This window comes from Chanodichthys erythropterus, chromosome 23 (genome assembly GCF_024489055.1).
Source record: "Chanodichthys erythropterus isolate Z2021 chromosome 23, ASM2448905v1, whole genome shotgun sequence".
Classification (NCBI taxonomy): domain Eukaryota; kingdom Metazoa; phylum Chordata; class Actinopteri; order Cypriniformes; family Xenocyprididae; genus Chanodichthys; species Chanodichthys erythropterus.
Genome location: NC_090243.1, coordinates 28443260 through 28456257, shown reverse-complemented (window position 1 = coordinate 28456257; position 12998 = coordinate 28443260). Strand labels below are relative to the sequence as shown.

General features: G+C 37.6%; 1 protein-coding gene across 6 annotated transcripts in view; it reads right to left on the bottom strand.

The window, feature by feature from the left end:
• Positions 1 to 12998, bottom strand: part of pard3aa (par-3 family cell polarity regulator alpha, a) — a 560621-nt gene that overhangs the window by 250491 nt on the left and 297132 nt on the right. For 5 of the 6 annotated variants that reach the window (XM_067377327.1, XM_067377329.1, XM_067377330.1 and 2 more), the window contains 2 exons: positions 1114 to 1302; positions 561 to 731 (listed from right to left, as the gene is read on the bottom strand). The exons of the other annotated variant lie outside the window; for it this stretch is intronic. In XM_067377327.1, the coding sequence (XP_067233428.1) occupies positions 561 to 731; positions 1114 to 1302 (360 nt within the window). The remainder of the gene's footprint in view (positions 1 to 560; positions 732 to 1113; positions 1303 to 12998) is intronic. 6 annotated transcript variants of the gene reach the window in all.

Here is a 12998-nt window from a genome sequence, read left to right as displayed (position 1 = left end):
GTTTGAGAGGATGCAAAGCTTGAATCTTTGGAACGCTTTTAGGCATGAAAATGAAACTGAGCGCATACAAGTAGATTTGTGACAGCGCCACCAATTGGCAAAAGTGGACAAAACTTGGGATAATTTGGGTCTAATTATATGTGGCTTCTATTTTAAAATGCATTTCTCTTGTGTCATGTTTGCAGAAATATCCTTCAGCAGACAAACACAAATGTTGCTCTGTTTGGGTTTAGTTTTTCTAGTAAAAAAAAAAAAAAATAGCATACTAACAGGAAGGCAACTTTAGCATACTTTTAAAAAGAGTACTACAGAAAATAAATGTAAAAAAATGTTTTCAAGCACTTGCATTTTAATTGTAGTATTAGAGTTTACGTTTATATTAAATGCATGCAGTCATCAAAATAAGTGTACTTTTTTAGAGCATGACAAAAGATTATTAAAACACAACTACTAAAACACTTTTACGATTTGAAGTACTCTAAAATTGCACATCCGATACAATTAAGCACACTTCTGTTTCACAAGGGCATGTTAACATCACAAGACAGTGGAAAACTGACCTCTCCTCTCCCTGCGATCCGTCGGGCTACTATCAGCTGAATCATGCCTCTCTTGTTTCCCTCGATGGACATGGACTTGCGAAGGGTCTCCATCGCTTCCTGATTCGTTTTTTCCAGTAGAGACTCTCCATTAACTGCTATCAGCTGGTCATTTACCCTCAGCCGCCCATCCTGTGATTGCACACACAATAACATATTTCTTTGAGTAAAGATTGAATATGAAAAAACAACAACAACAACAAAAACGTATGAGTGGTACTTTCTGTAGCCAATCAACCGGCAGAACCTGATTTCACCAAGAGAAACATGTTCCTGGATCAACAACATTTCAATCAAACCAATCAGATTTAAGGGACAAGATTACAGTTTATGTAAAGTTTAGGCTTACAGCCAGGGTTAGGTGCTTCTACATCAGTGTTATTCACCTATCATTTCCCTCTGATTTTAGGGAGAAGATATGGGTAGGGGTAGGGATATGGTTAAAATAGTAATGTTGTTCCAGGATCAATAAAATAACTCAGAAATCAGGACATGCCACACAGCCATTGCTCACCTTGCAGGCGGCTCCTCCAGTGATTATAGACTTAACGAATATTCCCAGGTCAGCGTGGCTCTCTTTAGATCTGTTGCCCTTGACGCTGACCCCTAACCCTGCTGAGCCCGAGTCATTGAGAGGAATTTCAAAGGTCAAAAACTCTCTTGTTCCATCCGGTGTCAGTATTAAATCATCTTGTTCTTCTTTCTAAAGAGATAAAGGAAAGACAAAAAAATATTGGTGAGGTAAAAATGCAGAGTGTATATATATTTTTCAGTATTAAAATACCTTTTCCAAGTTTAATATGCAACTATAAGTATACAACTCATAGGTTAATTCCACCAACATATTTGAACACTGTCGCTGCATCCAAAATCGCATACTGATTAGCAGGTACTACATTGGGTTTGAAGCTTTGCGACGGTTAAAAAAAAAGTATATTCTGTATAGTATGAATGTGTGTAGTATGAATAATGTGCTACAATCCACCATGTTGTCACTTGTCATGTGACTTATGCGTCAGCTATGTCGCTTCACTGTCATTCACAAATCCTCTCCTGTGGCCAGATGGGATAGTAATGTGTCCATCATAGGAAGTAGTAGGTCTGTGTTTTATGAATACTATGAATATTATGAATTACTGCTCGGCTCACGTAATACTTTTTTTTTGCATATTATATAGTATGTATATAGTACAGTCAGATGAAGCATCTGTCTCTGTGGTGTTTTCAAAATATTGCTGGTTCTTTGAGCATCCCGATCAGCCCAACATTGCACAACAGTATGAGTTTGGGGCGGAGCTATCGGTCTGTTCGACCAATGGCAGTTGGGAAAAGTGTTCACGATTGAAGGATAACTGTTAAAAAACAATGATTATTTTTGCAGTTCCATTTGGCAACGCAAGTGGTGTAGAAATTACACACTTTTTACACTACAAAATCAAAGCTGATACATTAATAAAATTCCACTAAAGATTAACACAATAAATATAATACAATAAGCAAACACAATATTGCCTTCCAGATTAATTATAGAGTGCTTTGAGAGAGATTAACACAGCAGGATCACATGACTCATTAAACAGGATGTTTACAATGGTTTCTATGGAGAATTTCCTTGGCACCCATTGAGTGGGCGATATCCTTTTGTTCACAGGGAAAATCAAACCACAGTGCAGAATCAAACCTATGATATAAAGCACCTTGGGGTAAATACACTTCCATATCAGTGAACAAAATATTTCATATTTACATTGTTGGAAAATCCAATTAAAACCAGCTATATGAAGCAAATAGTGTGCGTATAATGTGTGAAGGCAGAATTTGGACACTGTAATCGCTTCTGACTTGTCTATGATCAAGTGGACCTAGTCTCAACCTAGCTCATCTTGGTCACAGCTTATACACCGCTTTGGACCAGCAACAGTCCAGCTACCATAGTCCAAACCAGCATTTTCTTCAGGGAAGTCTTTAAAAGAGTGAATCATTGGGGAAATATCCACTCTCAGTAGCACTTTTATACATTAAAAGCAAAAGTAATGTGTTTTAAGAAAGATTCAGCAGACACACACACACACACACACACACACACACAGTTGAAGAATGCCAGGTGCTTGGCTTTAGTCCAGCTGCCGGGAGCAAAGAGGCTGGAGACGAGTTATAGAGATTCAGCCAAGCATTCAGGTGAGGCCCCTATCTCTCCTTCCTTTCATAATACACTTCACACACACACCCCATCATCCCGTGCACGAGCAGTTGCCATGGCAACCCAGGTGGCTCTCAGCAGACAATAGCAGCTCTCAGGTTAAGAACCAACAACCAGGTGAAGGCTGCAGGAAGAACACATGCAGTGCCGTCATATGCGGTCGCTAACGCGGATTTCACGCGTGTGATTTTCATCCACTCATTTATTTCCTATCACGCCGTCAACAAGTACTCAAAAAGGACATCAGTCTTTTAGACTGACACAACGAAGTGCCTCTCACCGGCTCACTCTAGCACTGATATGCATTATGGATAGAAACATGCCAGTTTTTGAATGGAGAAGCATCTTTGTGAGTTTTAGGCCACTTCTCGCCTTTGACAGATAACACCGTTTTTGTCAGCTGCTCCATGGCAACCGAGAAACATTTCAAGCACTTGAAGGAGTTTCCAGAGTTGTCAGTAAAGACACAGAGACTCATCAATTACTGCCTTAATTGTTTGAGCAAGTTGTTTAGATGAGCTTATATTTATAGAGATTTTGGTGCCATTCTCTCTGTAAATCACTGTAAATCCTAACGCTCAAAATACTTGGTTTGAGTAGGACAAAGTTAAATTAAACAAATTCAACTAAAACAAGTTCAGTTAAATTAAGTGTTATGAGTATTTAGAACTTTATTTTTTCTTTTGAGTTCATATTTCAAGTAAATGGAACTGTTCCATCATTTTGAGTTGTTCATTTCTTTTAATTTAGACTAACTTAAGTTTAACTGAAACTGGGCTCTGATTTCTATTTCCCAGCATGATTTGCCCATGGCACACAAAAGGGAGAGTAAATGCAAAAAATAAGTGTCATATAAAGGTTTTTTTTTTTTGTTGTTTTTTGTTTTTTTCTGTGCAATGTTAAGTGTGAGATTTAGAAGTTATTAATGTTTTGTTATGCTAATTTAGAAGAGTTTCTGTTGATGTGGGTTTTTGGAGAATTACCATCATGGTGACAAGTGGTACATGCGGCTTGGTTTGAGAGGTGAACATGTTAACGTGTTAACAAATCAGCAAGTTATTGCTAGCTAAGTTTACACTAATAAAAATATTTAAATTGAGGTTACATGAAAATTTTAAGTTGAATGAATTAGTGTACTCACACATTTCTAGTTAAGAACATTTAACATGTATGAGTGCAAAATAAAAATCTGCCAATTCTGCTTACTTAAACATTGAATTTCTTAACCTAAAAAAATTGAGGCAACTGATTGGCTCAATTTTTATTTATTTATTTATTTATTTATTTATTTATTTATTTATTTATTTATTTATTTATTTATTTATTTTATTTTATTTTATTTTTTTTGAGTTTTGCCAACTTATTCGGGTTTTACAGTGTACTCTAATGTAAGTGTTTGTGGTGATAAATCAAAAGGAAGAGAGAAAGTTCCAAGATTATATCAATCAGTCAATTGATCAATCAAAGTCAAACTGACAGGGAATGTGACTAATTATGTTATATATGAGCCTTGTCATAAACTAAATACCAAATGCAACTAAACTAATTATTTCGTAAATTCAGACAATTTTAAAACACATTTTAACATTTTCCTAAGAAATGTGAAAGCTGCTTGTCTGTCCAAAACTTGCTATAGCAAAGCAGGAGTATAACACAATTTGGAATGGATAATAAAACAAAACAAAGCAAAACAAAACAAGTGAACAAATAAACAAATGTCTGTGAGAAAGAATGAACAAAACACTTAGCAATTAAATATCTATCAAAGTAATAAAGTAATAAAGAACAAACAAAAGAAATAAGTGAAAAAAATCCTCAATGAAAGAACAAATGTCTAAATGAATGAATGAATGAACAAATTAACCTGTTTGTGAAAAGTAATAGCACACCTTTCCTCAACAGTTTGCATGACTGGAAATCATAAAAAGCATAGCATAAATGTGTGGGCCAAACATAACAATTATAATTACCTTGATACTTAAGGTGCATTCAAATTAGGGATATTTTGGTGATTTTTCAAATTCAAATCTTTGTCAAACCAAACGGCTTTCTGTTGCTCAACACGGCGAGTCTGCATGACCAACTTGAGCCAGTTGTGAAATATGCATGCGCTCAACTCCCAAATCATGCAGATTCTTATTCAAATGACTCAATTTTGACCGTTAACATTTGATGAACAACATTAAAAATGGCCGCACCTTTAGAGGTTTGTTTGTGCAGAAGTTATAGTACTGTGTGCATTAAAGCAAAGTCCCTTTAAGACAAGTCATTTCACTCGGCAGCCATCTTTGAAACGCCTCTCGGGCATCCTTTGCATCATGCAATCTCTTTGAATGGGGAAACATCAAATTCTCCAAAACTGTTCGCCAACCTTACGATTAAATTTCATATTTGAAATCACTAATGAAATCTAACAACAACCGGCTCATAAATTTAGATTCTAAATGCTCGAATCATGACAAAAAAACTGTATTTTTCAGGCTGGATGAAGCTAATGCGCATGCGCAGACCTAAATGCGCGTCTCTTCCGAGGCGTGCGTCTGACTGTTTCTATAGAAACCGGTGATTCTAACGGCCGTTGAAGTGACGCGATGACTTTACCAGTCGCAATTGGCTCTTATTTAGAAGACGGGACCTACTCCGCCATATTGCGCATTACACTTTCTCCCATTCAAAACAATACGAGTGACACGTCTTGTGTTATTCTATAGTCTTTGATTAAAGCGAGCAGTATTGATTATAACAGTTATAATCCTGCTGGAGTGACTTGAGGTCTTGAGCAAAGGCTAAACCAGCAATACAGTGCTTTAAACAGCCTTTGAAATCTTAAGTCATTTTGAAAGAAGTACCTGTAAGGAAGTGCTACAGGCTGCCAGTGTCTGGCCTCAAAGTCACTATAAAGATTTAAAACATGCAACAGTTTGCTTTAAGGTCTGCAATTGTGTTACAAACAGCTGGTTCATTTTCACAAGCCTTCACAACACTGTACATTTCTTTCACACAATGACAGAGGGAAATGCCTCACATTATAAGAGGCGCATCCAGCTCGACCTGGCCTATTGTGTTCGGGAGTAATTAATTCATTCATAAGCAGACTGGATGGTGTGCATTCATTACATGCTTTTGTTTTCAGAGTGAGCTTGAATTATACTGTCAGTGCACAGACAATGAAGAGAAGAGCCCATGAGAGATAACACAGCGTCTGAACACAGTACAAACAGAGAGAGAGAAAGAGAAGAGCAGACGTCTACCATTCACTCTCACTCCATTGGGACTGATGAGAGACAGACTGCAGTGAGAGAGAGAGAGAGAGAGAGAGAGAGAGAGAGAGAGAGAGAGAGAGAGAGCGCGTGGAAAGAAAGAAAGAAAGAAAGAAAGAAAGAAAGAAAGAAAGAAAGAAAGAAAGAAAGAAAGAAAGAAAGAAAGAAAGAAAGAAAGAAAGAAAGAAAGAAAGAAAGAAAGAAAGAAAGTAGACAAGCAGAGACAAAAGAGAGAAACAAAGGAAAAACAAACTAAAAACTAAAAATTATGAACAAATGAAAGGAAGCAAGTGTAGTGAACAGCACATTCCAGGGCCCAGTTTATGGCCGGGCCCCTCTCTGTCAGTGGACAAAGGTTTGCTACATTTTGATTGGTGGACTAACACAAACAAACTGTCCAACGCCATCAGATAAAGATGTAAGGACAACATCCAGACCTCTCTTATGCCTCGTTTCCACTGAGCGGTACGGTACGGTACGGTACGCATTTTTTTCCGTTTCCATTGTCAAAAGTTGTGAATGGTACCCTAATTCCGAACCGTACCGTACCACTTTTTTGGGACCCTTTCGTTGGGGTACCAAGCACAACAGTACCGTACCAAAAGGGTGGAGCTACACACTGCAGAACGTTGATTGGTTGACAGAGAATCGTCACTTGCGCGTGTTACAAGGGGAATGACAACACAAGAGGCGCCACACACACATGTGGTTCAGACAACGCGTGCATTAATTATCTTCACTTCATGTAGGCTATATAACAAAACAAAATACAAAACACAACCCTAAAAAAATATGAAACCTATTAATGTGTGGTTCAGGCAATATGTGCATATGTACTCTGATTATCTTCACTGTATGTAGCCTATAATAAAATTACATGAAATAAGACAAAACAAGCTTCTCTTTTTGTTAAAGTTTTAATTATCAATTAGTTTTAATTATTTAATTATCAGTTTTAATTATCAAAAATAACTATGAGAAGCTATACAATAAGAAATAAGGACAAGCAAACAATTCAGTCAAACGTACAGCGCACTACAACGGTAAAGTTAAATAAATATATAACGTTAAAGTTATAAAACTTCACTTTCCCCTCAGCCGAAACAATTTGCCCGGGAACAAATCATAAATTCATGAGACCAAAGATTGCCCGTTATACACAAGATGAATGATATCTTGTTTTTAACCATTACAGAGACATCAGAGCCAGCGGCGAATGTCAGAGGGACTATCCGAGGTACAGCTGCTCTCGGCTGGGTATATGAGCACCGAGCGCCCGGTAATCGCATGGATCTCACAACTTTTCAAATAGGCGCTATATTTATAAATTAACCACAGATTTGGGATTTAAACAACTACATTCTCGCCTGAAAAACTTTTAAAACTTTCATGACAGAGTAAAATAGTTTTTAAAGTATGCGGGTTTTCTCCTCCGCTTGCTGGTAGGTGCTGCGGCATGGACGTCTGAAACGTCTGGTATTCTAAAACGCCGAATGCAAAGCTTGTCTTCTTTTTGTGACACAGCCTCAAGCCGAGAAGAAAAAACAAGATCTGCTGTAGTATGTCCTCCACTGTTGTTTACTATATCGTTTTCTTCTTCGCGCGAGAATGACGTCGATCACTATTTTCCGGGTACACCACGCCTATCAAGTAAGGGTACTGTTTGCGGTGGAAACGCAAGCCTGATCAAGGTGTACCGCTCCGAACCGTACCGAACTGTACCGAACCGAACCGTACCGCTCAGTGGAAACGAGGCATTAGAGGACAATAAGAAAACCTCTTGTACCAAGCCTGACAAGGACAGGACTTCTCATTGGTCTACAGGCAGTTTCTGCCCTTCACCCATCTAGAGAGTACTTACTTAGGCTGGCCACAGACCGCCATAAAAATTCCTCAGGACCTTAGCAGCAATGGGTGAAACAAAGAGAGATCACAAAGATCCATCCAAATCCATTCATAAATATAGCTGCAAGCAGCAATTACGGGGCCAAGCACAAAAACGGCACAAGAAGTCAGCCAACATGGCTGTGAGCATCAGACCAACTGCAACAGTGAGCAATTAAAGACCTATTAAGATAATTTTAGGCAAAAGAGCTGATAAATGATAAAAAAATGAGGATTTACTGTTTCATCACTTTCGAACAATAGGTGGCGCTGTGACCAAATTAATGTGGTATGGTCAGAGTGAGGTGACAATGACAATCGTAAAGTTTGGTGTCAATATGTCAAGGCATTGCAGAGATAAAGCCTGAATAGTCCTTTTGGCATCATGCCTCAGCTTTGCTGCTCCGGTGTAAGAAAACGGTTTGTCATATCGACACGAAATCCATAACTTTTTTTCTGCATGGTCTGAAAATGATACGGTTCGATTTTGGTGAAAATCGGAGCAACGGTCCAGGAGGAGTTCGAAAAAGTATGTTTTTAAAGAAAAACAATATGGTGGACAGGAAGTTCAGCCAACTATAGCAAATTTGATATCTATGTTCTCGGCATGACCCAAGGAATCTACTGAGAACAGTTTCATTTCAATCGGTAAATATATACAAACGTTATTAACATTTTTGTAAATTTGATAACTTTTGACCACAAGGTGGCACTGGTCCGAAACTTCTCAGGCTCCTTCAGGGCATTGTTCTGATGACCCATACCGAGTTTCGTAACGATACTTGAATGCGTTCATAAAATACAGCACTTTAGCACAAAATTCAAAATGGACGACGGCCAAAATGTTTGAAATGGGAAACTTAGATATCATTTGACTCGGCATGACTCCCTGAATCCAACGAGACCAAAGTTATGATTTTTGGACAAACCCATCTGAAGTTATAAGCAAAAATAGCCATTTTTCTTATCTCCGCACCAGTAGGTGGCACTGCGATGAAACACTGCATGATAGCTCATGTCATGATTTTGATGAGATGTACCAAGTTTGGTCTAAATACGATAAAGCATTGCGGAGATACAGGTTCAAGAGTTTGTTTTGCATCATGCCTTAAATTCGTTGCTCCGGTATACGAAAACGGTTTGACGTATCGACTTGAAATCCATAACTTTTTGTCGGCATGGTCTGAAGATGACACGGTTCAATTTTGGTAAAAATCGAAGCAACGGTCTAGGAGGAGTTCGAAAAAGTAGGTTTTTAAAAAAAAAAACAATATGGCGGACAGGAAGTTTAGCTGACTATGGCAAATTTGATATCTATGTTCTCAGCATGACCCAAGGAATCTACTGAGACCAGTTTCATTACAATTGGTGAATACAGTCAAAAGTTATTAGCATTTTTGTAAATTTTGTTATAACTTTTGACCACAAGGTGGCGCTGTGCCGAAACTTCTCAGGCTCTTTCAGGGCATTGTCCTGATGACCCATACCAAGTTTCATAATGATAGGCTAATGCGTTCTTAAAATACAGCATTTTAGCACAAAATTCAAAATGGCCGACAGTCAAAATGGCCGATATGGTAAAATTGGATATCAGTCGACTCAGCATGTCGCCCTGAATCTAACGAGACCAATTTTATGATTTTTGGACAAACTGTTCAGAAGTTATAAGCAAAAATAGCCATTTTTCATATCTCCGGACCAGTAGGTGGCGCTGCGCCGAAACGCAGCATGTAGCCTCAGGTCATGCTTGTGATGACATGTACCAAGTTTGGTCTGAATACGATAAAGCGTTGCGAAGATACAGCCTTACGACTGTTTTTGCAAGCGCTACGTACCATTCGTTCGTGTGTTTATTGAAAACGCTTTGAGCAATCGACTTGAATTCCATAACTTTTTGTCAGCACTGCCTGAAGATGATCTGGTTCAATTTTCGTGCAAATCGGACAAACCGTCTAGGACGAGTTCGAAAAAGTAGCTTTTTTGGAAAATTCAAGATGGCGGCCATATTTTTATGACGGAAAATGACGTCATAGGGTGCAGTCGAATCGTCTTGACCCAAGGAATCAGAGGAAAAAAGAATTTTGTTTCTAGCCCTTATGGTTCAAAAGTTATTAACATAAACATAAGTGCAACTTTGGACAGCTGGTGGCGCTAGAGGGATTGAGTTAGAGACTCCAAATTTGCTATGGGCATAGTGCAGACTGTCCTCTAACTGTGTGCCAAATTTCACAACTTTCCCGCAAGCGGATCTATGGGCTGCCATAGACTTCAAGAGCGGAAGAAGAAACGGAAGAAGAATAATAATAAGCGTACGGAACGCCAACAATAACAATAGGTGCCTAAGCACCTTCGGTGCTTGGCCCCTAACTATGTGTGGAAACCTTAGAACTGATGCAAACTACACATCCATTTCATACTTATTCACAGAAATAAGTATTCTCAGTGACAGCTATTTGTAGTGCAACATATGACGCAAATTCAGCTGGTAATGCACAATTGAATGACAGTTCAATCTTTTTCCATCATGTTTAGTCTCTATTTTTTTAGAATAATGCCAAAGGTATTCTGGTGGTGGTTTGGAAAGTGAGAAATGCATTGGTAAACTTTAAAGACTTCCAACTTTGTGCTTTCTGCAAATGAGTTCCACAGGGGAGAGAAGAGTGGGTCACAACTGTGTGTGTCCCCTCTGATGCCAGCAACCAATCACAGCACTCGAAAGGACAAGCGCCAAAATGCAATCTCCTCCTCATCGGAAAGGGATAAAGGTACAACAGACACTCCTTGTTCTGAGTCCCGGCTTGCGAAGCTGAGACACAACAGATACACTGTTCTGGGTCTTAACTCTGTACGGAGTGAGACATTAGAAGATATACCATTCTGAGCCTCTGGTCCATCCAGAAGAGACAACAACAGATCCCATGATCTGAGTCTACAGCTTGTGAGGCAGCAGCAGAGATGACCACGTTCTGAGCCTCCAGCCTGTGAGAGAGACATTAGCAAGCACTACGTTCAGAGTTTCCGTCCAGCGAGATAGTAACGACATCTGCAACAAGGTTAAGCTCAGGAGAGCAAACCTTCACTCCAAGGTACCTTCGTCTGCGGGTTCCAGATTGTGAAGGACCTTCTGCACCTACGCCAGGGCCTCATCTGCGTGTTCCAGATTTTAGGACCCTTTGGTGCTCCAGGAGATCAGCATCCCACAGAGCTTCGCGTTCAAGACTGTTGAAACAGATTCTGGCTCCTCTCCCCACTGCATCGTCCCCCAGCACAACCAGTGTAAGATGGCACCGTAATCGGACTCAACCATGTGGAACGTAAATATCCACATATATAAACATTGTTGTGTATTATCAGTATATAATTTCCTAATTCCCATTAGATGTAATATAGCTGATGTTAGTTAATAACAAATAATCTCTCTTTTATTTGTTTGTTGCATAATAAGGTTTTCAATCTTATTATTTTCAGAGAAACAGTTTATCTTTCCATAAGATAGCGTAACTCTTCCATAGCCACACCCAACTTAATCACTTGTATTCTATGTATCTTATGCACTTTATTCTTTTATCATTCATGGTATTCATTTAGTAGTTGTGCTAGTTATTCTTATTTATCTTTTTGTTATTAACATGTATTTTTATTACACTTGTGTCTTCCTTGCGCTGATAATACAGAAGAGGCTCGACATATTGGCAGTCTCACTAATCTTTCAAATAGATCAGCTGACCACTTTACATTAATTCTAAATTAATGAAAGCCCCTGTTGAGAGGGTTCTCATACTGCCAAGGTAAAAGACCTTGATTGGTGCCCTGAACTAGGAAAAAGGGGGATGTGGTCATCCGATGTAATCATAACCACACCTTAAGAGACGTTTGAACCAAAAATCACAATGTCAGCGGTGACGTGAGTACCAATCCCTATTTTACTTTGCGTCCTTCGATGGGCGAAAGTAAAAATCACTACACAAGAAACAAAGAACAAACAAAAGATCTAATGAAAGAAAAAAAAAAGAAAGAAAAAACTAGAAAACAAATGAGGAAGACCAAACAAAAAACCAAAGTAAAAAAACAAAACAAAAACAATGTAACAAATAAACAGAAAAACTAACCTATATAACCTCTAATGAAGTAATAAACAAGAAAAAAACACTTTCAAAACAACTAACAGAAGAACACATTTCTGAATGAACAAACAAACATACAAACCAAGAACAAAAGACTAAACACATTAAAAGTAAACAACTTACAAAAAGAATGAACAAAAAATTGAGTGAAGACAGAAAAAAAACAAACGAGAGGACGACAAAAAAATAAATAAACAAACAAACAAAAAAATATGAAAAAATTAATGAAAGTGACAAATGAACAAACCTAATATCTAATACAAAATCAAGAAATAAACACTTTCAAAACAACTAACAGAAGAAAGAACAGATTATTGAACAAATAAACCAAAAACAAAAGGCCAAACACAAAATAAACAACTAACAAAAAGAACAAACAAACATGAAGACAGAAAAATAAAATCAAATGAGAGGACGACCAAACAACAACAAAAAACAAACAAAAAAACTAGTTAACAAACAAAAAATATGAATAAACGAATGAAAGCGACAAATGAACAAACATAAGATCTAATGAAAGAAAAAAACAAGAAATAATCATTTTCAAAACAACTAACAGAAGAATATATAATTGAACGAACAAACAAACAAACTTACAAGCCAAAAACAAAAGACCAAACACAAAGTAAACAACAAAAAGAATGAACAAACAATTAAACGAAGACAGAAAAACAAAACAAAAAATGAGGACAACCAAACAAAATAATTATTTAACAAACAACAAAAAAAATATGAATGAAAGAATGAAAGTGACAAATGAACAAACATAAGATCTAATGAAAGAAAAAAAAACAATAAATAAACACTTTCAAAACAACTAACACAATAATGAAAAGATTACTGAACAAACAAACATACAAACCCAAAACAAAAAACAAACACATTCAAAGTAAACAATTACAAAAAGAACAAACAATTGAGTGAAAAGCAA